Source organism: Equus asinus, chromosome 7 (assembly GCF_041296235.1).
Source record: "Equus asinus isolate D_3611 breed Donkey chromosome 7, EquAss-T2T_v2, whole genome shotgun sequence".
Lineage (NCBI taxonomy): Eukaryota > Metazoa > Chordata > Mammalia > Perissodactyla > Equidae > Equus > Equus asinus.
The window spans coordinates 83854451-83881199 of record NC_091796.1 but is presented as its reverse complement, the minus strand read 5'-3'; the positions used below and the strand labels follow the sequence as shown (position 1 = coordinate 83881199).

At 49.3% G+C, this 26749-nt stretch overlaps 1 protein-coding gene and 2 long non-coding RNA genes across 3 annotated transcripts; 2 read left to right on the top strand and 1 right to left on the bottom strand.

The window, feature by feature from the left end:
- Positions 1-1187: 1187 nt before the first annotated feature.
- LOC123287169 (uncharacterized) lies at positions 1188-15329 on the bottom strand. Its single transcript, XR_011504695.1, has 4 exons — positions 15199-15329; positions 4406-4515; positions 3876-4110; positions 1188-3404 (listed from the first exon to the last, which is right to left on the bottom strand). It is a non-coding gene; the product is annotated as an uncharacterized lncRNA (long non-coding RNA).
- LOC123287168 (uncharacterized) lies at positions 6208-7739 on the top strand. Its single transcript, XR_011504697.1, has 3 exons — positions 6208-6344; positions 6933-7047; positions 7609-7739. It is a non-coding gene; the product is annotated as an uncharacterized lncRNA (long non-coding RNA).
- Positions 15330-16593: 1264 nt separating the features above from the next.
- Positions 16594-21160, top strand: LOC123287166 (choline/ethanolamine transporter FLVCR2-like). Its single transcript, XM_070514086.1, has 2 exons — positions 16594-17591; positions 19673-21160. The coding sequence occupies exons 1-2, from the start codon at positions 16968-16970 to the stop codon at positions 19715-19717; spliced, it is 669 nt and encodes a 222-aa protein (XP_070370187.1). The 5' UTR covers positions 16594-16967; the 3' UTR covers positions 19718-21160.
- Positions 21161-26749: the final 5589 nt, after the last annotated feature.

Below are 26749 nucleotides of genomic sequence, written 5' to 3'. Positions count from 1 at the left end.
AGAGAGCGCTGCCTGGTGTCTCAGCTGGGGAAAGCAAGGGTGCTGGCTGGACCCAGTGTTTTCAGTAGTCGTTTCTCTTCACTGTTGCACTGATTCCAAGTGACAGATACGCAACCTGAACCAGCTTAAGCCAAAGAGAACGTGTTTTGAGAACACTGGGGCTGCTCACAGACATCAGGGAGGAGGGGACCGGTGCAGTGGCAGAAAGGGCTGTGGTCTCACATGGTAGAAGGCGCAAGGGAGCTCTCTGAAGTCTCTTTTATTTTCTGGGTTTTTTTTCAATTATTGTATTGAGATCGTAATGTTCTATAACATTGTGTTATGTCGGGTGTACATTATTGTGTATCAGTTTCTGTATAGAATTCATCATGCTCCCCCCCAGTACTCTAATTTTTATGTGTCACCGTACATGTGTCCCTTTACCCCTTTCGCCCACCCCCAAGCCCCTTCCCCTCTGGTAACTACTAATCTGTTCTCTTTATCCATGGGTTTATCTCCCACATATAAGTGAAATCATGTGCTATTTTTCTTTCTCTGTCTGGCTTATTTCACTTAACATCATACCCTCAAGGTCCATCCATATTGTTGCAAGTGGGACGATTTTGTCTTTTTTTTTCACTGCTGAGCAGTATTCCATAGTCTATATTTCCCACATCTTCTTTATCTATTCATCTGTAGAAGGGCACTTGGGTTGCTTCCACATCTTGGCTATTGTGAATAATGCTGCAGTCAACATAGGGGTGCACAAATCTCTGTGGGTCATTGATTTCCAGTTCTTTGGATAAATACCCAGTAGTGGCATAGCTGGATCGTATGGTATTTCTATGTTTAACTTTTTGAGACATCTCTGTAGTGGCTGAACCAGTATGCATTCCCACCAGCAGCGTATGAGGGCTTTTTTCTCCGCATCCTCTCCAACATTTGTTATTTTTTGTCTTGTTAATTATAGCCGTTCTCACAGGTGTAAGCTGATATCTCATTGTAGTTTTGATTTGCATTTCCCTAATAATTAGTGATGTTGAACATCTTTTCATGTGCCTGTTTCCATGTCTGTTCATATCCTCTGTCCATTTTTTGATCTGGTTGTTTGTTTTTTGTTGTTGAGTTTTATGAGTTCTTCGTATATTGTCAGATATGTGATTTGCAAATATTTTCTCCCAGTTGGTGGGTTATCTTTTCATTTTGTTCATGGGTTCCTTTGCCTTGCAGAAACTTTTTAATATGACGTAGTCCCATTTGTTAATTTTTTCTTTTGTTTCCCTACCTGGGGAGACACGGTATTTCAAAATATGCTGCTAAGACTGATGTCAAAGAGTGTACTATCTATATTTTCTTTTAGGAGTTTTATGGTTTCAGGTCTTACATTCAAGTCTTTAATCCATTTTGAGTCAATTTTTGTGTATGGCATAAGATAACGGTCTACTTTCATTCTTTTGCATGTGGCTGTCCAGTTTTCCCAACACCATTCATTGAAGAAATTCTCCTTTCACCATAACTTCTTGGCTCCTTTGTCAAAGATTAACTGTGTGTAGATGTGTGGTTTTATTTCTTTCGATTCTGTTCCATTGATCTCTTTGTCTGTTTTTGTGCCGGTACCATGCTGTTTGGATTACTATAGCTTTGGAGTATATTTAAAAGTCTGGGATTGTGATGCCTCCAGTTTTGTGTTTCTTTCTCAGGATTGCTTTGGCTTTTGGGGTCTTTTGTTGATCCATATAAGTTTTCAGATTCTTTGTTCTATTTCCATGACAAGTGTCATTGGAATTCTGATTGGGATTGCATTGAATCTGTAGATTGCTTTAGGTAATATCAACATTTGAACTATGTTTGTTCTTCCAATCAATGAGCATGGAATATCTTTCCATTTCTTTATAGCTTCTTGAATATCTTTCAATAATGTGTTATAGTTTTCAGAGTATAGGTCTTTCACTTCTTTGGTCAAATTTATTCCGAGATATCTTATTCTCTTTGTTGCAGTGGTAAATGGGATTGTGCTCTTGAATTCCCTTTCTGCTAGTTAGTTATTAGTGTGTAGAAATGCAACTGATTTTTGTCAGTTGATTTTGTACCCTTCAACTTAGTTGTTGATTATTTCTATTAGCATCTTCTCCCTGTGTCCTCCTGTGGTGGAAGGGGCCAGGGAGCTCTCTGAAGTCTCCTTTATAAGGGCACTGATCCCATTCATGAGGGCTCCACCCTCAGGACCCCATCACCTCCCAAAGGCCCACCTCCCAACACTATTATCTACAGGTTGGATTTCCGCGTATGAATTTTGAGGGGACACAAAGAGTCCACTGCATCCTGCATGTCCGCTTTCCTTTTCTGTCTTCCTAAAGATTAGTTTTCTCCATGCTGGGGATTCACCTCTTCACAGCTTCAACAGCGTGAGAGAGGCTGCCCTGATTTTCTGTGCTAAATACAAACTCTCAGATGCCCATTCCTGGACCCATTGACCGTGACCATGGGGGCAAGGGTGCAGCTGCCAAGGGGGCCATATTGAGGTGGCAGAGGGGCAGTTTCCAGGAATAGAGGAGCTATTAACCAGGCAGATAAGATGATCAGTGCCTTCCACGACCATTAACTCATATGGATCAAGAATCACGTACCTTTAGAGATGAGGTAAGATTTGGCACTCTCACTGCTGCGGGCCAGGTTCGTTTTCCAGACAGGGAACCACAGCACCCACCAGTTGTCATACTGTGGCAGCTGTGTGTTGCTATGAAGCTGAAAGCTATATCACTGTTATTTCAAATACCAGTAGGGTCACCCATGGTGGACAGGTTTCAGCAGAGCTTTCAGACTAAGACAGACTAGGAAGAAGGACCTGGCTGCCCACTTGCAAAATAATTGACCATGAAAACCATGTGAACAGCAGTGGAGCACTGTCTGATAGAGCGTCAGAGGTGAGAGGATGGTGCAAAATCACCAGGCAGGGTTCAGCTCTGTGGTCCACAGGATTGTGAGGAGTCAGAATCCACTCCATAGCACTAACAACCACCACCTAGTTCCCTACCCTCTTGGTGCTTGGAAGCATCCCTGTTGTCTTAATAAGGACCATCACAGTTGCCGGGGTAACAAGCAGGAGTCCAGCCTCAGTCAAAGGCTGCCTGTGCCCATTGAATCTCTCGTGCACAATCGTTTGTGTGGTTCTGGAGACGACTAGAATCCGAAGGCAGCTCTGTATCTTCACAGTCGGTATTTCCTGCTGGGACAGATTGCTGTGCAACAGCTTACCTTTCTGGTCTTCTCCGCCTTATTCTCATTCCTTAACAAGCTTCTTCATCCCCGGTGCTCCCGAGAGCTCTTTTATCTCCCCAACAGGGGAGCACATTTCTGGCTTTCTGGCTGCAGAGTCCGCACTGACACTCCTTGCTTTATAGCAGGGGCACTCAGACCAGCAATACCTGAGATGATTTCAGATGCTATGAGAGCCACCCAGGGATCCCTGCCCAGCTGAGGCCAACACACTCACTGTGCAGTCCCAGGAGGACAGCCTGGCCCTTCTGGGGATGGGGCACACACCCAGCACTGCCCTTCCCTCCAAGTCACTTCCAGGTCACCCCGCTGTTATCCCTCCTCAACAGCCCCCCCTCCCCCAAATCTCAGCTTTCCCCTCTGCATCCCCCCAGCCTTCCTCCCCCTGACTCTTTGGGGTCCTCCCGCCTTGTGCCCAGTTCCTCAGCACCCCCTTCCTACGTGTCCTCTCCCACACGCCCTCCTCAGGCCCTCCACTTAGCCTCCGCACTCTGTCCTGCCCGTTCAACCTCACCCAAACCCTGACACTGATGGCACCTCAGGGTCAGCACCCGCTCCCTCTCCCTCGGCTTCCCGTTGCACAGCCCTAGTTCTCTGTGCTTCTCTTCCAAGGCACTTACCACAGTCGTCATTCATTAGTCAGTATGGTTAGTTCTCTGGTGTCTGTTTCCTCCACTAGACTGTAGGCTCCCGGCAGCCAGGGATGGGTCCTCCTTGTCCACTCCTCCATCCTCAGTCCCTAGCGGTGTGTCTGACCCAGGTGGCTGCTCAGTACATTTGTGTTGAATGGATGAATCAATAAAGAAGGGACAGTAGAGCAGGTGCCAGAGATGCTGCAGGGGAGGGAAGCTGGTTCTGAAAGGAGAGATGCAAACAGGAACAGAGCGTGTCTGAACTTAGAAACCAAAGGGTTCACAGGCACCTAGTGTGGAAAGCATTAGGATCCTGTCCTCGACTTGTGGACACACCCAGCCTTGCAGACACACCCACAGATTTGCATGCACACACGCACACATACACACACACTGCAGTAAGAGCACATGCCCACAGATTTGCACACACACATACACACGTATACACATGCATGGCAGTAACAGCAGTACCTCCCAATATGAAGCATAAAGATAGGTTGGTAACATGAAATCTCTACCTCAGGATACATCCTGAAGTTGGAGCAGGAACAGGGGCTAATATTTTGGCCAGAATTTGATCTTGAGGCAAATGGCTCAATCAACTCAGTCGATTTGCAACTCAGCTCAACTGAAAGCAGGATCAATAGTGAGAGAAATCATGACATGATCAGTTTGGTTTCAACGCCTCTAGCTCCCATCCAAGTCCTCTCCCATCCCCCTCCTCCAATCTCGAGCGTTTTTATGCCTTCTCTAAACTCCTTGGAATCAAAAGAAGACCTTCCGAGAAGGAGCAGACAAAAATTCTGTCTATAGTGTAAATGGCTGATAGGACAAAGTATTGCTCTTTCCAGGAACACTTGCACTTTGTAATAAATACCTTAAGCCACAGCAACAACGTTTGGGGTCCTTGTGCCCTCGTGATTGTATTCTGCAGATAGCCACCTGTCTCACAAAGGTTGTCCCAACCTTCCATTCACTGGAAGGCACTTGACATGGCTGTTTTAGCACAAGACTCTTTTGCCAAAGGGACCTTTTCATGTATCATTTTGAAAAACCATTAGGCTTCAAACCATTAAAAAATTATCAAGTGATGTACCTAACATACATCTTCATTCCCTCCCGTCCTCATCCCCACTCCTTCCTTCTCACCACTGATGACACTGTATCAGAGCTGCCAGATCACAACTGTCCTTGAGTCAAACGTTCTGCTTCATGTCGAGTGGGTCTCCTTCTTGCAAGTAGGACGCCCTCCCACCTCACTAAATTGTGACAACTCATGAGAACTTTTTTTTGTGTGTGAGGACAATTGGCCCTGAGCTAACATCCGTTGCCAATTTTCCTCTTTTTGCTTGAGGAAGATTGTCACTGAGCTAACATCTGTGCCACTCTTCCTCTATTTTATGTGTGATGCCACCTCAGTGTGGCTTGATGAGTGGTGCTAGGTCCGCTCCCTGGATCTGAACCTGTGAACCTGGGGCCGCCGAAGTGGAGCGCACAAACTTAACCACTGCTCCACCAGCCAGCCCCTCATCAGAACTTCTGACTCCAGTTCAATACCACACGCCCTGGACCACACTCTCTGCCAGCAGCTGTGCTTCTTGAGTACTGGGTGCTTGCTGTGTTGACCGAGGACAGGTTTTTACCTTGGGGGTCTACAAATGGGTTTCAGGAGTCTACGAGCCCCCGAAATGATATAACCCAAATTTGATGAGTACATATATACTTTGTAAAGGGCAGGGGGAGTCTAGAGTTTTCATCAGATCTTCAGAGCAGTGTGATGACCACCAAATGTAGGAAATGACTGGTTTACATGAGTAATCCAGATATTTCAGGTAAAACCCATCTATTCTGGAGCATGCCACTTAGCATCTGCCCTCACCAGAGACGCTGTTAGGGGCAGAGCTGACTATTCAGTGATGTTTGTTTTGTTACTATGGGCAACCGGTTTATGTCGCCCCGAATCGAAAGTGGGTTTCCTGACACAAATGACGCACTTTGGAGGCAAGCTTTGAGGACTAAACAGAGAAGTTACTGAATTACTTTGGGGCCGAGTGAAGCACAGGTTTGGTGAGAATGTCCTGCCTTCTGGAAGGTGACCCTTTATCCTCTCTCCATTTGCAACCAGATTCCAAGAACCAGGTCTAAAAGGAGAATGTGGCTTCTGCCTTCCACGTTTCAGGCGACCCTGGGCTTGGGAGAAGACCCAGAAAGAGCAGGGAGGCGCAGGAAGCGGGACTCCCCTCTGCTTCTCTGCCCAGCTGTTCTGTCCTGTTCCGGCTGAGACTGACGTCCATCGGCAGCCACATGTTTCAGATTGAGCTAACGCCTCGCTGCCCTTAAAGGTCAGGAGAGCCACCGTGCTGACACAGGCCTTTCTCCCCCTGGCAGTCTGCCCCACGGCGACTCTTGAGTCATCACATCTGGATGACTAGGCTGACAAAAACGAGGTTTCGTGGGGTGAGTCAAATGGGCGGAAGTGGGGTGGCAGGGCAGAGTGATGAAGCAGAACCCTGCCCTTGGAGTCTGAGGATCCGGGTTCGAGTCCCTGCTGAGAACTCGGGCAGGCCACGATGAGCTCTTTGGGTCTCGGATGAAATTAGATAATGCAAGACAAGCTGCTTAACACGGCACAGGGCGCCAGTCTGTGCTCGGTGGAAGGGATCGTGCAGGACCCGCAGTGAGGCAGAGGCTGGCCCAAGCCGAGACGTGCTCATCCCTGACCCTCACAGTGGAGTGTCTTCACAGGTTGTCTGTGGAGACCGGGGTGTCCCCAGGCCTGTGGAGATTTGCCTCCCTGGTCATTTACTCAACAACTGTTTCTTCAGAGCCGCGCGCTGGGAGACAGTGAGGAGGCCTGAGGAGGCACCTGCTCACTCTAGAGCTCAGCTCTCTGCAGCCAGGCGGCCTCCGCCAAAACGCCCAGTGGTTGGCTGCCAGAGGGAGCACTCAGCCCTGTGGGCCTCTCAAGCCGGGGGCGGGGTTGGAGCCTGGGGAGGGGAGGAATGAGGGGAAGGTTTGGGTCACAGTTCTCTGTCTTGTCACTAGGTGGCAGCACCAACTGAAGACTGCTGCCCCGCCGTCCTGGCTGTTAGTTGGGACTCAGAAATTCCCCCAGGGCGCTCAACCATCATCCATAGCTCCAGCTTTGGAGGTAACGAAGGTGAGTTTGAGCCCCATCTCTGCACTCCACTGTGTGACTTTGGGCAAACCATGTTACCTCTTGAGTCTGTTCCTTTATCTGCAAAATGGGGAAAGGAATGGTTCCTAAAATAATCCAGTGAACAATGAGGCAAATGTTTGATAAGTGGCAGCCGCTCTCCCCTCTGCCCCAGCAAGGAGACGGGGCAGCACAGCCCGCTTACTCTTGCACACATCTCCCTATTCTGCACCTTTTTTCTTCTTGTAAGACAGCCCCCGAGGCTTCTTTGAAACGAGCACGGAGATAAACATTCGGGGTGGGGGAGTGTGAACGCAGGGGGAAGGTCCGCAGTCTGATTTTTCTAGAAGAGATCCACTTTCCCCCTTCCTTGCCTCCTTCTACCCCTTCTCTTCCTCTTCATTTCTTTCTCTATCGGGGAGTTTTATTTGCGAATGTGTGTTAACCACCTGCTCTGTGCGGAGCCCTTGTCTAGGCAGGGACAGGTGGGGAGCGAAGGCTGCGGAGAGCAGGGTCAGGCGCACTGGAGAGCGCCCCCCGCTCAGAGGCGCTCCCATCCTATAGGTGCGGAGCTGATCCTCACGCGTGGGCGCTCAGTGCAGCAAGTGGTTAAAACACGGAAACATGGAGGTTCTGGCTGGCCGGTAGCCCTGCCCCAGCGCCCTCCACTCTGCAGCGCGGGGCCTGCCGAGCGCCTGCTCCTTCTTATCCGCCTGGTGAATTGCCCCTGTCTTCCTGGGGACTGCGCCTCCTCCACCTCCATATGGCAGCTGCACCCTTGCCCCCATGGTCACAGTCAGTGGGTCCAGGAATGGGCATCTGGGAGTTTGTATTTAGGACAGAAAATCAGGGCAGCCTCTCTCAGGCAGCTGAAGCTGCGAAGAGATGAAACTTTAGCGTGAAGAAAACTAGTCTTGAGGAAGAGAGAAAAAGAAAGCGGACAAGCAGGGTGCAATGGACAGTTTGTGTCCCGCCAAAATCCTACCTGTAGATAGTAGTGTGGGGAGGTGGGCCTTTGGGAGGTGATGGGGTCCTGAAGGTGGAGCCCTCATGAATGGGAGCAGTGCCCTTATAAAGGAGACTTCAGAGAGCTCCCTCGCCCCTTCCACCACGTGAGGACACAGGGAGAAGATGCCATCTATGAACCAGGAAGGGGCCTCACCAGACACGGAATCTGCCAGAATCTGGGTAGTCGGCCTCCCAGCCGCTAGAACTGTGAGAAGTAAATTTCTGTCGTTTATAAGGTGTTTTTGTTATAGCAGCCCAAACGGACTAGGACACAGGGAGAACCAGAGAAGGGAAGAGTCCTGAGGGGTTCCAGTCCCTGGTTCTGGCAGTTCCCGAGGCTGCAGCCACATTCTCAGAGCCCTTTCTGCCACTAGATAGGTCCCCACCTCCCTGACATCTGTGAGCAGCCCCAGTGTTCTCGAAACATGTTCTCTTTGGCTTAAGCTGGTTCAGGTTGCGTATCTGTCACTTGGAATCAATGCAACAGTGAAGAGAAACGACTACTGAAAACACTGGATCCAGCCAGCACCCTTGCTTTCCCCAGCTGAGACACCAGGCAGCGCTCTCTGGACGACTTAGGGCTCAGGGTGGCTGATGGCACGCAGCGCGGGGGCTTCACACCACTGTGGACTTGGGAAGGCTTGAAGGAAATCCATGAAGACTCGGGTTTCATTTGGCACTTGTTTGTTTCTTTCTAATTATTCTCTTTATTCACAGAATTAGGGAGAACCTGAGCCAGCGTCCTGCTTGCAGCCTGGAAGGCGCGTGATGGCAAAGAGGGAAAGAGGAGAGCAGGAATTCAGGACTGGGTAGTTTCCATGAAATTCCATGACTGGACTTTTGTGGGAATTCACACTCTGAAGTGAAAGCAGCTTCTCTGGCCTCTTGACCTCGCTGAGCCTGAGGCAGCTGTAGGAAGGGGTGGAGGGCGAGTAAAGGAAGAGCAGAGAGGAACCAGAGGCAGGAGTGATAATAACACAGGGCGCTTTTCCTTCAGAACTTGGCTTCTCCTCTGGAAGATTCACAGGCTGAAGGTGTTTCTCTCCCTCTGGAGGGCACCATGCTGACTCCTCCCTCTGTCCCTCCTGGTCCCCCATCCCATGCAGTCCACCCTGCTCCCCTGCCCTCCCCCACCCCCATCTTCCTGCATTTCCGGAGTGCATTTGTAAAACTCCATTCTGCCCTGGGTGTTCCCATGCTCACCCCCGACCTCGTGAGTTCTCCACGAAGCAGCCAGAGTATCCTGTCTAGGTGACAAATGTGACAATGTCCCTCACCTGCTTAAAACCCTCAGTGGCTCCCCTTTGCTCTTAGGATAAAGTACAGAACCTCTACACCATCCAGCGGCTGCCTCTCTCTCTTGCCTTGCCCTCCCCTCACTCTGCTCCAGCCACAATGACTTGGTTCAACTCCTGGAAGGGCTGTGCTCCCTCCTGGCTCAGGGCCTTTGCACCAACTGTTCTCTCTGCCTGGATGCCCTTCCCCTCTCTTTCACCCAGTTAGTTCCCACTCTTTCTTAGGATCTAGCTCATCTGTCCTTCTTTACAAATTCTTACAAATAACCCTCATAGCCCTTATCACAATTTAACTTACCCCAGTGGGAGTGTTTCATTGACACTTGTCCTCCCAACTGGACTGCAAGCTCCGTGAGGGCAGGGAGAGACCATGTCTGTTTCCCTCACTGCTGAAACCACAACACCGGCCACAGGGCCTGGCTGAGTCTCACCTCCTCCTCCAGACCCCATTCAAACATGTCTGAGAGGCCCTCTCGGGCTCCCCACTCTGTCAGTCCATGAAGCAGAGTGGACCTCTACCACGCATTTATGGTGCCTCGCTGCAACAATTTGCTCACGTGTCTGTCTCAGCCTCAGTGTGTGGACTCTGGGAGGGCTAGGACCACTGACTTTGCTGTGTTTGTTTCCCCAACACCCAGCACAGTGCTTGGCCTGCAGGGGCCGGCTGTGTGAATAAATGCATCATGGTAAAGACAGCTCCCTGGGCCGGGGTGTCTTCCCCCACAAACTGAGCGGCTGAACGACAGGATTCTGGGTGTCCTTTCTCTCACACTCTGGCTCCCACATCACATAACCCTGCCCGTCAGCGCCTCTCTGCTTTGTCACCCATGTGCTTTAACTGTGGCCCTGGCAATCAGCAAACCTCCCGCCACCACAGGTCCTCTGTTTCGCTCTGCAAAGAAAGCCTCACACCTCGGGCTTTCTATACATTATGCAAAAGTAAGCTGTTTAATAGCTCCTTCCTCTGACTCATATTTTTTCCTTAGGTCTTTCTCAAGTTTATGCAGCATCTTTCTTTGTTTTCTACTTATTGAGAAGCATTTAAAATACATAAAAAGGTATGAAGAATAACATGGGGGACACCCATGAACACACCCAAGTGCGGAGAGCTGAGGAAATAAACTGTGACCCGCGGATGTGGGCCTTTTCTTCAGTGAAGAACGAATACCATCCGAGGCCTCTCTGGATACAGCCGCGTGTTTCCAGGGAACTGAGACTGCGATTTCCAGCACTGCCTCCAGGACACAGCCCGCGTCTCCGTGTCCAGGCGGGGGCTCTCCTCCTGTGTTCCCTTCTAAGGAGAGCGAGACTCCTTCTCCCCAAGGTCTTGACACAGCCAGACCACAGTCCCTTCCAGGACAGACGCCGAGACCCTCTGAACTGAGGGGACCCCAGAGGGGAAGGCATCCAGAATCCCGCTCAGCACAGGAATGCCCTCCCCGCCGTCCTGCCCTGTGGGCTCCGGGAGATGTGGCCCTGGGCTCCAAACCCGTGGGGGAGGCACCTCAGAAAAGAACAAGGCAAACCTAAGAAACAAGGAGACAGCAGCATTCAGAACAAGCTGCAAGTGTTTTCCCTCAGGTTGAGGCCTTCTGGAGGTGGGACTCATCCAGGAGTTGCATCCCAGAGCTCAGGGCAACCATGCCTTCGTGCCCCTTCTGTGGGCCACATGTCGAGCCAGAGGCTGGGGTTTGAATGTGAGTAGGACACGGTCCACAGGCTGGAGGAACTCACGGTAAGTGGGTGACTTGAAAGGTTAAGAAACACTCATGATGCAGTGTGCCAGGAGCCACTGTGAAGGGGTACGTCCAAGGTGTGAATGAAGCCTCTGAATCACACTTAGGGCATCGGGGAAGGCTTCCTGGAGGAGGGGATGCTTGTCCCGCATTGTGAAGGATGACAAGCGCAGGGCATGATGTGTTCACAAAGCTTGTGGGGAGCTGCAGGTGGTTCCAGCTGCCTGGCGTGAAGGTGGGAGTGGGCAGTGGTGGGAGAGGTGGCCAGAGAGACATCACAAAGGCCTTGTGTGCTCCTCTGAGGAGGGTGAACTTCTGCAAGCTAGGGGCGGCCACTGGAGGAGTGGAGGCAGGGCAGAGGCCTGAAGGGAACTGGGAAGCCCTGGAAAGTGGTGTGGTCGTGAACTGGAGGAGGAAGAACAAGGAGGAGGGGGTCGCAGGACCAAGGGGAGATGCCACGAGAGTCTGCACAAGGTGATGTCGAAGGAAAAGGAGAGGAGGGAAGATGGTAAGGAGATCAACGCCCAGGGGACACTGAGAAGGAGGGAAGGGAGGTTCTGGGGATTCTCGGCGTTTGGGTTTGGCTGACCCGGAGCTGGCAGTGCCATTCCCTGACAGAGAGGATCCCAGAAGAGGAGACCTTGTTGTGGTCTTTGGATGACGGCACAGAGGTGAGGCCTCAGTAGAAGGGATAAGGCCTCCACAGAATCTCCAAGAGAGAAAGTCACTAGAAGCAGAAAGAAGGTCAGAGAAGGACAAGCAAGACCAGGATGTGGGTAAAAGGGCCTCTGACCACACACCCGGTTCCCCGAGGCGACAGCCTGGCACAGCTTTGGAGGACACAGCATCCCTGAGGTCCCAGCGCTGGAGACTTGGGTGCCCATTTGTAGCACCAACATCATGAACTCCACGACGGAACTGACCACACCCCTAGGCGTCACCTGTGGGCCTGGGTGACGCAAGTCCACTTCCATTCCTTTTGTTTCTATTTTTAAATTTTTGAAGTTTTTTTGATAACCAAGGTTATACATAGTTTAAAGAATCAAGGAGACATGTATCAAAATGTCAGTTTCTTTCCTCGTTCCCACTCCCTTGAGGCAATTGCTTTCAGTTCTTATTAGATGATTCTCTTGGTATTTACCTCCATAGCTCTACACAAGATGGATATATGGAACCTTCCTGATTTTGTCCCTGTCAGGAATCAGCTCCTGACTTTCCAATGTGGCAGACAAAGATTTAGCTCTGTTAACCCCACCCTCATCTCCACCACATACATGTGCCCACTTCCCCCTCCCCCATCCTCCTGAAATGCTTCTATCATATTTGGTTATATCAACTTTCAGCGTTCACATTATTATGACTGGGTTCATGCTACTCACAACTGAGTCACTCGAGGGCACCATGATTTTTCCCCTCTCCTTCATGCCTTTCACATTCCACAGGAGCTGGTAATCATGTCCCCCCACCCCCATTTATTTAGTTATACTTCGTGTTACTTATCACTGGTCCAACCCCTAATTCTCCCCCAATTATGTAGACCCCCTCACCATACTTTCAAACACAATTCTATCAGTGTCGTCATCTTCATCACATCTTTCCTGGAGCCTTTTGAGCAGCTTTAATCTGAACAGACTGCTTTCAATGCCGAGCCCATGGCTGTCCTCCTGGGATCTTCCTTCCCATGATCTTGATGATTCTCATCACCTGCCTCTCGTTTCCTCCCTTGTTTTGGTGGAGTATATCCTTTAGCAGCTTTCTAGAAGAGAGGCTAAGGCAGTACCTTTTTTTGAAACTTTGCATGTCATGTGTGAAAATATTTGATTCTCTTCTCATCCTTTTTTCTTTGGTAGTTTGGGTATAGAATTCTAGGCAGGAAATGGTTTTCCTTCAGAAAGCATTTTCCACTGACTTCCAGTTTCCACATTTGATGATAACTCTGGGGAGTGTGTTTTTTAGAAAATATTTCATGCAACCAGTTTATATCTTTGAAAACCTGTTGGATCTCCTCTTTGTCTCAGTTTTCTGAAAGTTCATGGGAATGTGTAATTCAACTCAATTCTCCCGATAGGTGTTGAGAGCATGCGCTGTATAGCTTCTCTCTCTAAATGCTCCACTGAGTACAGAGATACACACAAGCCCCAGGAGCTGGAAATACATGGGGAGTGTGGGGGATAAGGCAAACAGGATATTGGTGAGTATACAGAATTACGCATATAAATACACATGCAAGATTTGTAAGGGCAACATTTTTACAAATTCCAAGTTCTGGTATTTCTTAAGAGGGACAAATCCAGGGTCTCAACCTGATGCATTGCGTTAGCAAGTTGGCCTTCCCAGCACTCAGCCAACTTCCAGCCTCCCACACCTCCAGCCTCTGCTGACTGGCTGGGAAGCTGTCAATACTGTGATGTTTTGCCTTCGAAGTTGTCCTCTCACTGCGGGAGCTGTTGTTGGCCTCTAGGGGGCGAACGTTGCCACCATTCTGCAGAGCGCCAGGACAGGCTGAATTCACTGCCAGAGGCTCCCTCAAGCTCCTTATACAGGCAGTTGCCACAGAACCAAGACCCAGGGCCCCTTTTCAGGAAGCAATCCCTAAAACGTATTTCTCCTTCCCCTTCAAGGTGGATCTATAGATACTTATAGATAGAACATACAGCTAAATAGATATAATATGTAATAAGCTGCTCAATAAATGGTTTTCAAAGGATGAATACAGAATACTTCTCTCCATGTGCTGTCTGCCCACTATCTATATAGCTGTCCTCCCCCCCGGTGGGAATCAGCCAAGAGACGGCACCACCCTCGTGGCTGCCAGAATATTCTTATTGAAAACAATTGACACATTATCCTGTTTAATTCTCCCAACAACCCTATGAGGCAGGTATTTTCAATGCTCATTTTGCAGTTTCAGAGACTGAAGGAGAGAGAGGTTAATTAACTTGCCCAAGATCCCAAAGCTGACAATGGCAGAACAGAGCTTCAGGTCTTTTTTTTCAACCACTCAGTTTTTTTTTTAAAGATTGGCATATGAGCTAACATCTGTTCCAATCTTCGTCTTGTTTTTTTTTTTTAACTTCTTGTCCCTAAAGCCCTCCAGTACATGGTTGTATATCTAGTTGTGGATACCTCTGGTTGTGGCATGTGGGACCCCACCTCAGTGTGGCTTGATGAGCGGTGCAATGTCCGCCCCCAGGATCCAACCTGCGAAACCCTGGGCCGCCAAAAGGGGTGTGCGAACTTAACCACTCAGCCATGGGCCCGGCCCCAAGCTTCAGATCTTGAGTAGACTGAATGCAGAGCTCACAATAGATCCCACGGGCTCCACCATAAAAGGCGACCCCAAATACTGCTGAATCCCAGGTTAGACCCCTTGCGACTCGTCGCCAAATGGAAGCATTGCCCGAGAGGAGCATGTGGGACAGGCTGCATGGGAGCGAACTGAGTAACCTGTCTTACTGTTGCTTGTTCTCATGCTAATTAGCTGTGTGACTCTGATAACACAGTGTGACTCTGTGGGCCTCAGTTTCCATTTGGGTAAAAGGAAGTGAAGAATATATTCTGCAGGCTTTTGGGAGAGGACCTGATGACCTAGGGAAGAGAAACAGTGAGAGGTCTCAGAAGGTTCCAGGAGAACCTAGGTTCTGTGCTCCCTGGAGAAGGCTGGGAAACACCGTTGGAATTTCAGGAAGACGGGATGTTGACCTAGTGTGGAAATTCTTAGGTGGGTATGAGACCCCTCTTCAAACATCCCATTATAATCCAAGACCTCAAATTTCCACTGAAAAGTGGGTGCCTCCAAGCAGCCTTCCCTCTCCTGGGAACCAGTGGTTCTAATTCCACCAGAGGTGCCCACAGGTGGCTGCATGTTGAGGTCCCCTGGGGACCTTTAAACATGCAGATGCCAGGGTCCACTCTCAGAGACCCTGATTTGGGGTGTGGCTGAGGCACTGGGAATGTTAAGAGCTCAGGATGTGATTTTATTGCTCAACCCAAGTTAGTGCCACTGCCCAGAGCTTTAAATTCTTCATTTTGGTCTGAAGGTTAAAAAAGAAAACCATGGGGAGGCAGTGGCACCCAGAGGCTCTCAAACTTTAATGTGCAAACAGACGAATCACCTGGAGATCTCTGAAATGCAGCCTCTAATTCAGTAGGTCCAGGTTGGGGCTGGGCTGCTGCCCTTGGAAGAAGCTTCCAGAGGATGCCCACACTGCTGTCCCCAGACCACACTTGAGCAGCTGGGCTGTAGCTTGAATGAACAGAAATTTGCGTTAGAATGATGGCTCTTCAGGCCAGCTCAGACCTTAAGCACAAAGTTACTTCTCTTCTCTGAGCTGTTTTGTTTTCTGTAAAATGCAGGGAAGCAATACTAACTACATCCCAGGATTCTTGTGATCCTTAAATGAGATAACGCAGTGGTCATGTTTAGCACAATATAACAATCATTAGCTTTTTAATCCTAGGGTAGTCAACACTCACGGAATGCTTACAAACCTGCCAGAATTTTCAAAGTGCTTTCGTGCCTTAACTGTTCAAACCTCACAACAACACTCTGAGGTGCGTCGTGCTATTTTATCGTCCTTATTTCACAGATGAAGACATGAGGCACAGAGAGGTGGAGTACCTTAAGTTACGGTACACACCTAGGAGTAGCTAAGCCGGTGTTTGCACCCAGGGAGAAGCTGGGCTCTTATCCCTCCCCAGGGCTGAAAGGGATCAGTGGGAACAGGCACTTCCGCCCTGCAGGCCTGCCTTTCTGGAGGCGAGGACTTGAGGGCTTACCCTCTGGAAAGGGCTGAGCCCAGCAGGCGGCAGCCTAGGGTACGTGGGTGCAAAGACCACTTACAGACCCCGCCCAGAGGCAGCGCTGTGCTGGGCCTGTCACGGCAAACCCACCTCCGCTAGATCCTCAACGTCTGCGAACTCCCCTGCACCCTCCGCCCTCAGGGCCCCGCCTAGGAGGCCGCCCGGGCGTCCATCAGGAAAGAAGAGCCCTCCCTCACAGGTTCCAGCCCGAGATCCCCAAGATAGACCATGTCCGCAGGGAAGCAAAGAGCACAGCGAGTTTTACCCCAGGAGCGCAACCAGACCGGGAGATCCACAAATCTCTCTCTCTGCCGAAAGTTCAGGGGGAGTCTGGGAGCCCAGCCAAGCTGGGAAAAGTCGGGAAGCCCTCTTTGATTCCCCAGAGCGCATTGGGGGCGCCGCGCATCGGTGGGCGCGCGGAGGGATGGGGCCCGGCACCGGGGAGACTCCGTTTGGCGAGTCACCTCGGGAGGGCGAAGAGACTTATTTGCGGGGTCCCCGGGAGGGGGCTAATGAATTTGAGGGGCCGTGCGTGGGAGTGGGTTAACCAGCGGTTTCCATGGCGCCCGGGGCAGGTGAGAGGAATGCACCACAAGTTGTGGCGAAATAACTGCGCTGCAGGGCCAGCCCGGCTGGAGAAGGCGGGCGGGAGTGGAGGGGGCCGGGGGGACGCCGGGCTGGACCGGGCGGGGCGGTCACGTGCGCCCGAGGGGGCGAGGCCCCTAGCCGCCCGGGTAGCCAACGGAAACCGGCGAAGTGGCTGCGCAAGGAGCGAACTTCTGCCAGGACGGAGGGGCTGAACGCGGACAGAACGCCCTGGGACGACTCCAGGCCCCGACGGCCAGGACCCGGCTGAGGCGTCTGCCTTGGCTTGGGGACGGTGGTCGGCGACAGAGGTCGCCAAGGAAACGTGGGAGTAGGATCTCGGGGTGAGCGCAGGCTGGGGTCTCCGTTTATTCGTGGGCGGTCTGGGGCAAATGCCTCGTCAGCTCTAGGGGACCAGCCGAGGCCACCGTCCCTTGAGACCGCTGGTGTTCTCAGCACCCGTCGAGGGTTCCAGGGGAGGCTGTGGTCATGGAGAATGAAGATCCCAAACAACGGCAGTGCCATGGCACCCCTGCGCAGGAGTCCGCAGTCCGGTCGGCACCCAGCCTCTCGGCCCACCCCAGCGTCTCTGCGTACCCCCAGCAGTTCGGCGCACCCCACTACCTCAGCCCAACCTGGTGTCTTGGCCCATCCCAGTTGCCCCGGCCCCGAGGACCTTAGCGTGATCAAGGTGAGCAAGTGCCGATGGGCGGTGATCCTGGTGTTCAGCTGCTCCTCCACGTGCAACGCTTTCCAGTGGATCCAGTACGGCTCCATCAAAAACATCTTCATGAACTTCTACGGGGTCAGTACCGTAGCCATCGAGTGGCTGTCCATGTGCTACATGCTGACCTACATCCCTCTACTGCCTTTGTCCTGGCTGCTGGAGAAACTCGGCCTGCGCACCATCACCCTCATCGCCGCCGGTCTCACCTGCCTGGGGGCCTGGGTGAAGTTGGGCAGCCTGAAGCCACATCTCTTCCCAGTCACCGTGCTGGGCCAGGTCATCTGCTCTGTGGCCCAGGTCTTCATCCTGGGCATGCCCTCCCGCATCGCTTCCGTCTGGTTCGGGGCTAATGAGGTTTCAACAGCCTGCTCCATAGCTGTCCTTGGCAATCAGGTGGGTAGAGGATCTGCGGATGTTCAGAGCAATGGGCGTCATGTCATTGTGAGACTGAGTGGCTTAGGTTGTCCCTAACTGTGTGGGTGGGAGCCTGCAGTTTTCTGACTTGAGCAGTGTTTGTGACTCTGGGTGACTGGCTGGGTGTGACTGACAGTGTGAGTGAGTGATGATGACTGGGTGACAGTGTGTGAGAGGTTCCGGGTAACAAAAGGAGGGGACCTTTTCTTTCACCCATAATTTCTCCTCCCCCAGCAGAAAGCATGCTTCTGGAACATATGCTGTTTATATGATCTCTTTACTGAAGCTGTCAGTCCATCAGCTTCGACCTGTGACTTAGGAAAGCTGTTCTTTGGCAGGGAGCAGCCCTTGGGGGTCAGACTCTTCTGGTGTCATCAGAATTTGGGAGGTGTTTAGCCTGAGCAGCCAGCTTTCCTAGAGTCAGCATCTCCCGTCCTGCAGAGAGTCGTCGAGAGGTGCCCTGCTGGTGCTGGGCACTGTTCTTACCTCCTTTTATTCACAGCTGAAGCCGGGACAGTGGGAACAAAGCTGTGTGCCAAACTCCATCCCTGTGGTTTATAGCCTAGTCCAGCAGGATGGAGTAGAAACCTGGCTCTGAATTTCCAAGGCCTAGAAACCTTGGAAAGGCCTGGAAAGCTCACATCTTAATCCCCTCTCTTTCCTTTTTGGAAGGACAATCTCAAATTCTTTGCATCTCAATGTGGTTATGACCCAGAAAGTCAGGCGTGTGTTGAATCTAATGGCCTTTTCCAATTATTTGACGCCACTCTTTATGGACTCCTCGTTTATCTGGACCACTGCCTCTGGTCCCACTTCTTCCCAAGCACGTGTAGTTGTGGCTACATGTTTGGCAAATGGACCAGTGACCCTTACTTCTTATAGGCCTGTTTTCTTTTACCTGTTCATTGCATTTAGAAAATTTAAACTTTCATTTAAATTTCTCATTTGGATCAGAAATTTCCAAATCTTCTCTAAAGGCAAATTTCCATTCTGTTCCTCTTCAGCACCAGGCAGGTAACTTGAGGTGGATTTCCCTGTGCAGGGGGGTCCTGCCTCTGGGGTAATAGCGTAAGCAGCCCGTGAAAGCCGACAGAGGGGGCTTCTTTAGCACACAAACAGGCAACATAAAATCCTGTAGTCAGCTTGCTTTCACCTGTAGCTTTGAATGTTCTGAAGATTGAATTGATTTGAGGTCTGAGGGTGAAACAAGATGGATCTCTGGTTCAGGGTAATGAAGAAATAGGGATTGAGAGGGACATCTGCCAACTCCCTACCCTCTAAGGGGATGTGACTGGATTTTAACATCCCCTGTGCAGCCCTGCTGGTGGGTTTCACACTACTGGAGTCTTCCTTTCTAGGAGGGTAAACCTGGGGGCGAAGGGCAGGACCCTTCAGGCTTCTTGAGGGTTGAATCCCCGGATGAGCAGAACAGGATCCAGACAAGGCCACTGCAGTCCCGGACCTGCTGTGTGGGGAGACAGGAGAACTAACGGGGAGAAGTCCTCAGGAGGCCTGCAGAGATCAGAGAAGGCAACCCTTTTTCTGTTAACCAGAAAGCATACACCAATAGTATTCAGAGCCGTCCTCACACAACTGTGAGGGAATTGAACACCAGATCCATCTTTAAAATTTAAAAAGAATAGTTATGCAGTCTCCACCCCCAACACCCACCCCGGTCGGGAAATGCTCAGAATTTTACGTGTGAAAACACTCTGAAGGCATGTATTTGTATCAAGGAGCCATCTATTTAAGTTTGAGCTTTTAGGTTTAACCAATTGTGCTAAGTTAAAAAAAAATTAGGAAAAACTGAATTGTTTATGCTTCCTCTCCTAGAGATGACTAGGTTCGCTTCCTCTGCGTGTGTGCTAACCTTTCTGTCTGAGTAAAGCATGGCTGAGTGGAGGAAAAATATTAACAGAGCACCTTGAGCTTTGCTGCTTAGAAAAAAGGCTCCACAAAGATTCCACATGTCATTCCGCAGAATAATTCTTCGTGGCCTGCCAGCCTCACACTGATCAGCAGAACCCCTGCACCCTGCTAACTCTGACCTCTCGTTCTAGGGCTGCTTATGTGCTCCACACGTGCACCAGCCCTGCTTGCATTGAATCAACACTCCTCCATTCATTCAACAAGCATTTACCTGGCGCTCGCCTTTGGCCAGATGCTATGTGAGGGCTGCAAAGATCGTCCTTGCCGTGGCAGAGTTCCTGTACCTGGGTTTTTCAATTCTACCAGGCACCAAGATTCAGATTGAAAACAAACAAACAAACAAAACCAGAAAAAAACCTGCAAAAAACAGAGCAGAGTATAGAGGATTTCGTTTCAGTTCCCCACAAGGTTTTTACTATCTGCTTTGCCTAATTGCTATGGGAAAATTGAAGGGATGGAAGCTAATGTCTATTGAACACTTACCATGCGCAAGGCACTTTTTCATCCATGGTTTAATTTTTCAGCTCTGTGAGGTAGGTGGAACTGTCCCCATTGTTCCAGATGAGGACACTGAGACCTAGATGAATGGAGTAGCCTTCTCCAGGGTCCTACGGCTGCTGAGTGGTAGAAGGGAGATGTGAACCCCGCTCCACCTCCACGCCTGTCATAACCAGTGTTGAGTCTTCACGGGGATAAAACGTTTATATTTTTTTTTAAAAAAAGGGGGCAGGATTCTGAGGTTCGAATTTTGCCCCGGTATCTTCAGTGTCCAGCAGTTTTCTCCAGAATTGGAGGGCCTGGCACCTGTCTTCTGTTCTGAAGTTCCCAGCATCAGCATTGGCTCCCCACCGCTGTGCTGTAAACTGCAAAAGAGCTCAGTCTGTCTCTGAGCCTAGCTCCACAAGAAGGAGGGGCTCCAGTCTCTGGGAAGGAGAAACCAGCGAGGCCTGAGCTGGGGTGAGAGAGGGAAGGGGTGTCTGAGACTGCAGCCCAGGCTGTTCCCTTTCTGTGGTCCACTCTGACCAGTTGCACAGGTGGTAACAGCTTGGCAGTTTGTAGCAACACTTGTTCCATTGTTTCAAGGGGAAATGATCTGTGTGGAGTTTTGAGTGATGTGGACACATTGTGACTGGTCTAGGGTTGGAGGAGGGCTTTGTGTTGGAGTCTGGTGATGGCTTGGTGGCACAGGGTGAGCGAGATGTGGGAGCTGGAAGAGAGCCTCAAGTCAGCTCCAGCCCCGATGACGAGCCCACAGCACTGACACTTCCTCAAGGACTCTGGGGCAGCTCGTAGCCCCGCAAAACCCAGAACCAGAGTAGGAGTGAATCTGTTTGCTTTTCGAGGTAAAGAAAATACAGTGACCTTATGGAATAAGTTCTGTAGAAGCCGCAGCTGGCTGGGCTGTCGAAAATAGTGCTGTCCAATAGAAAGAAAATGCAAGCCACTACTGCAAGCCACATACATAACTAAATTTTGCAGTAGCCAAATTAAAAATAGGTAAAATACAAATTTTAAAGTAGAAAGAACAGACCAACATTAGTTTTACTGCTGTATTTTATTTAACCCAATATATCCAATATATTATTTCAACAAGTAATCAATAAAATTACTAACAAACTATTTTATATTCTTTTTTCATACTGAGTCTTTGGAAATGGGCATGTATTTTGCACTTGCAGATAAGCCACATTTCCCAGCAAGGATGGGATGTGTGCAATAGCCAGGTAGGACAGCGCAGGGCTAGAACAAGGATGGAACTGGTAGAGGAGGAAGAGGTTTTCCTGGACCCTCTTAGGGACCCTGACTGGGTCTAAAAATTAAACTGACAAGTCACATTAACAGGAGAAAATCATCCAAATTTCTGTAATGTACGTATGACATGACACGGGAGCTTTACTGTTTCTTCATAAGAAAGTGAAGGAACAGTTAGACCTAAGTACTTTTGTGGTAGCTTTCACAAGGAAAGGACACTCGTTAGGAACGTGAATAGTCACAGAGTACGAGGTAACTAACTGGGGGAGCCGCGCAAGGCCCATCTGTCAGGATTCGTCATGGGGGGTCCCTTTGTCTTCAGAGATAAGGTTGCTCCCTTCCTCGGAGTCTAGGGAGGGCGCCTCTCACAGGAGGGCTTTGAGGCCTGTTTCAGGGAAGAAGGGTGAGGCCGCGGGAGGAGGTCAGAGGGATCTTCCTGCTTCTGCCATTTTCTCAGACTCCTCCAGCTTCAAACATTCATCATGCCAAGGTGCCTGAACCCTATCATATTTCAAGCAGTTGGAAATCAGAGTCTAGCAGATAAAGATAGGCTCTAGGAAACTGAGGCCAGCCTCGAGGAGGTTGTGTTTGCTGGACAGGCTGATCACATGGCATCACCCAGAGAGGCTGACTCAGCACCAGGGTTGTAAGGTGGGCCGTCAGCCTAGTCTTCTTCCAGAATCGTGGTCACTTGGGTCTGTTAAAGCACAGGCTTATCATTCTGGATCTTCTAGTGTCAGAGGCCTTTCAAGGTCGGGGGGAAGTTTGGGGAGGTGAGGGCAGACTCTTGTTCTCTTCCTTTGTTGTTGTTGCTCAAGGCACACAAAGTGCCTGCCCACATGGCTGCCCACTCTCTGGCCTCCCCTCATGCGTTAGAAGAGAGGGACGGACAAGGCCTGGAGAGCAGAATGGAGCTGGTGGGGACTGAAATGAGATGGGGTGGGGCCGGGACCACAGCCTACAATGCTCACGGGGGCCAGCCAGGTCATATCCATGGGGCACAGCAGAAGTGACACTGGAGTGTGGTGGGGTCACAGCAAAAGTGAGAACACATCTCACCGAAGGACAGCAGCAGTTTCAGCTCCTGCCAGCCATTGACATACAGAGTGTGACCCAGTGTGGTCAGGCCCCGCTTTTTTTTTTTTCAAGAGAAAGCAGAAATCCAGATTTTTACGTGAAATCTGTTTTCTTTTTACTGTGGTAAAATATGCATAATATTTACCATTGTAACCATTTGTAAGTGTATAATTCAATGACATCAAATATGTTCACAATGTTGTGTATTAGCACTGTCTATACCCAAACATTTTCATCATCCCCAACAACTCTGTACCCGTTAAACAATGACTCCTCCCTTTCCCCCGCCAGCCCCTCGTAACCTCTGTTCTACTTTTCTTTTTTTATTTAAAGATTTTATTTTTCCTTTTTTTCCCCAAAGCCCCTGGTACATAGTTATATATTTTCAGTTGCGGGTCATTCTAGTTGTGGCATGTGGGAACCCACCTCAGTGTGGCCTGATGAGCAGTGCCATGTCCATGCCCAGGATCTGAGCAGCGAAACCCTGGGCCGCCGAAGCGGAGCGTGAGAACTTAATCACTCAGCCACGGGGCCAGCTCCATACTTTCTGTCTTTACGAATTTGCCTATTCCATAAACCTCACATAAGTGGAGTCATACCGTATTTATGTTTCTGTGTCTGGCTTATGAAATCTGTATTATAATGCTGAGAACTAATTCAAAAGTTGTATTATTATTATATTCTGTTTTGAAACTGTGGGTCAGATAAACTGCCCATTTGAGACTTCTGGGGAGGGTAACCCTAAACCCAATCCTGTTCTGCTCTCTCCTTCCTCGGAAAGACCTCACCAGAGATGCAGGCAGTGGAAACGAGCTCAGAGGCTGGCAACTCTGGGGAGGAAACTAGACCAGTGCTCCCTGATAATGGCCGTTCACCTCTCCCATGGGGCTAGGTAAAAATACAGATGTCTGGGCCCCCACGTGGACTTCCTGAACTGGACTTTCTAGGGGAGGGGCCCAGGCTCCTGTATTTTCAACTGGGCTCCCAGATGAGGCTAGTGGTCAGCACTTCTTGAAGCCGTCTGGAGAGAGGACCAGCACACCGTGGGAAGGCATCCTCCTGCTTGGAGCCACGTTCTTGTCAGGGCTGATTTATCATGTGTTTGCTGTGTGCTGAGTCCACCGTCCAGGGGGAAGCCATTGGGAGCTGAGCTACTCACTCTTCAGATTGAGGGGAGAAGAGAGGCTGGGGGTGGCATTCATAATTCTGATTCACTTAAGGTTCTGAAAATATACTCGAAGCCCTGGGGTGGGGGGGGGGGGTTGGCAGGTTGGGGAGAGGGGACGGCACTCGTAGAACGTGAGGCGGAAGTATTTCAGGTGCTCCTCATCCTCCTGTTTCTGTGACACTCAGCTCTGTGTACTGGACAAGGCTTGGGTTGGCCTGGCCGGACTTCTGTCTTGGCTTTGTGGCCTCACCAGACATCGTCGCAGGTGCCCGCCAAGTCCACAGCATCACGTCTGAGTCTTCAGTTTAGTGGTCCAGGGCCCTCCTCCCTCCCCATTCCTAACCAGCCTGTCCCTTGTTCCCTCCCAGTCTGGTTCCTTAATTATCTCCTTGAAGATACACTGCTTAGGGAATAAGTCTTAGGCCGTGGAGAGTGACATCAGCAAGATGGTGGACCAGGAAGCTCCAGACCCTCACCCCTGCAGAAACATGAAACAAACTAGAACCTGGCTACAATGCCTTCCTTCTTAGAGCCATGGCAATCCATCAGGGATCTGTGGCAACCAAGCAGATGCCCAACCCGGAAAAAGCCGCATTCAGAATGTTAGGGATTTTACAGACTTCTTCCCCACCCTTGCCTTCCTCCTCCTCCCTGCCGGGCCTCCCAATGCCTTGTTCCCTCTGCAAACCACAGAGAGCAGAGCAGACGCAATTTGCACCATTTTAACCCAGTTGTATTTATAAACACTAACAATGAACAATCCAGAAAAAAAAAAATGAAGAAAACAATTATATTTACAGTGGCATCAAAAAAAAAAAAAAAAAGACTTAGGAATAAATTTAACCAAAGAGGTGAAAGATGTGTACACTGAAAACTACAAAATGTTGGGGCTGTCCTGGTGGTGCAGCAGTTAAGTTCACACGTTCTGCTTTGGTGGCCTGGGGTTCACAGGTTCGGGTCCCAGGTGCAGACCTACTCACTGCTTGTCAAGCCATGCTCTGGCAGGTGTCCCACATTTAAAGTAGAGGAAGATGGGCATGGAGTTAGCTCAGGGCCAGTCTTCCTCAGCAAAAAGAGGAGGATTGGTGGCAGGTGTTAGCTCAGGACCACCTTCCTCAAAAAAGCTACATGGTGTTACTGAAAGAAATTTAAAAAGTCATAAATGAATGGAAAAACATCCTGTGCTCATGGATTGGAAGACTCAGTATTGTTAAGATGTCAATACTACAAGAAGCAATCTACAGATGCAATGCAGTCTTTATCAAAATCCCAATGAGGTTTTAGGCAGAAATAGAAAAATGCATCAAAAATTCATGTGGAAGTGCAAGGGACACTAAGTAGCCAAAACAATCCTGGAAAAGAACAACAGAGTTGGAGGTCTCACACTTCTTGATTTCAACACTGCTAACAAAGCTGCAGTAACCCGACAGTGTGGTATTGGCATCAGACAAACACATACCAATGAACTACAGAATCCAGAAGAAACCCTCAGCTGTGTGGTCAAATGATTTTCAACAAGGGTACCAAGACTATTCAATAGGAAAACGATAGCCTTGAAAAACGAAAAGAAGATTTTGTCTCTTAGAGCAGTTTTAGGTTCACAGAAAAATAAACAGGAAGGTACAGAGATTTTTCATATACTCCCTCCCCAATTATCAACATCCCCCACCAGAGTGGTACATTTGTTACAACTGATGAACCTTCATTGACACATCATTGTCACCAGTCTTTTCAACAAATGGTGCTGGGAAAACTATAAAACTCATAGAAAAAAACATGGGGAAAAAGCTTCGTAACATTGGATTTGGCCATGACGGCACTGATATCTTAGATATGATATTAAAAGCATGGGGAAAAAAAGAAAAAATAGGTAAATTAGGCTATGTCAAATTTAAAAACTTTTGTGCATCAGAGGACACTGTCAATAGAGTGAAAAGGCAACCCACAGAATGGGAGAAAATATTTGCAAATCATATATCTGATAAGGGGTTAATATCCAGAATATATAAAGAACTCCTACAGCTCAAGAACAAAATCAAACAACCCAAGTGAAAAATGAGCAAAGGACTTGAATAGACATGTCTCCAAAAAAGATATATAAATGGCCAATCAACACATGATTAGATACTCAACATTAGGGAAAATGCAAATCAAAACCACAATGAAATACCACTTCACACCTATTAGGATGACTATTAGAAAACAAAATAAGTGTTGGCAAGGACATGGAGAAGCTGGAACCCTGTACACTGCTGATGGGAATGTTAAAATGGTGGAGTCATACTCATATGAGGAATTTAAAACTATGGACCAAGAACAGTTTAGTGGATACCAGGGGAAAGGTTGGGTGGGGGGTGGGCACAAAGGGTGAAGTGGTACACCTACAACATGACTGACAAACATTAATGTACAATTGAAATTTCACAAGATTGTAACCTATCAATAACTCAATAAAAAAAAAATGGTGGAGTCATGTGGAAGACAGTACGGTAGTTCCTCAAAAACTTAAAAATAGAATTACCACATGATCCAGCACTTCTACTTCTGGGTGTATACCCAAAAGATGTGAAAGCAGGAACTTCAACAGATATGTGTACGCCTCCTTTTTTTTTTTTTTTTTTAAAGATTGGCACCTGAGCTAACATCTGTTGCCAATCTTTTTTTCTTTCTTCTTCTTTTCCCCCAAACTCCCCAGTACATAGTTGTATATTCTAGTTGTAGGTCCTTCTGGCTCTGTTATATGGGACATCGCCTCAGCATGGCCTGATGAGCGGTGCCACGTCTGCACCTGGAATCCGAACCACTGAAACCCTGGCTGCTGAAGCAGAGCACGCAAACTTAACCACTCGGCCATGGGGCTGGCCCCTGTACGCCCTTGTTCATAGCAGCATTATTCACAATAGCCAAAAGGTGGAAGCAACCCAAGTGTCCATGTACGGATGAACGGATAAACAAAATGTGATACATATAGATATGATGGAATATTATTTAGCCTTAGAAAGGAAAGTTTGACAGGTGTGCCACATGGATGAAGCTTGAGGACATTATGCTAAGTGAAATAAGCTAGTCACAAAAGGACAAATACTGTTTAACTCCACCTATGTGATGTCTTGCAGTGTCTTTTTTCCTGACACCAACCTGTACTCCAATTCTCCAACACCAAGTGGGTGTCCTCCAAGTCAATTCAATTCTAACACGAACTTCTTGGAGT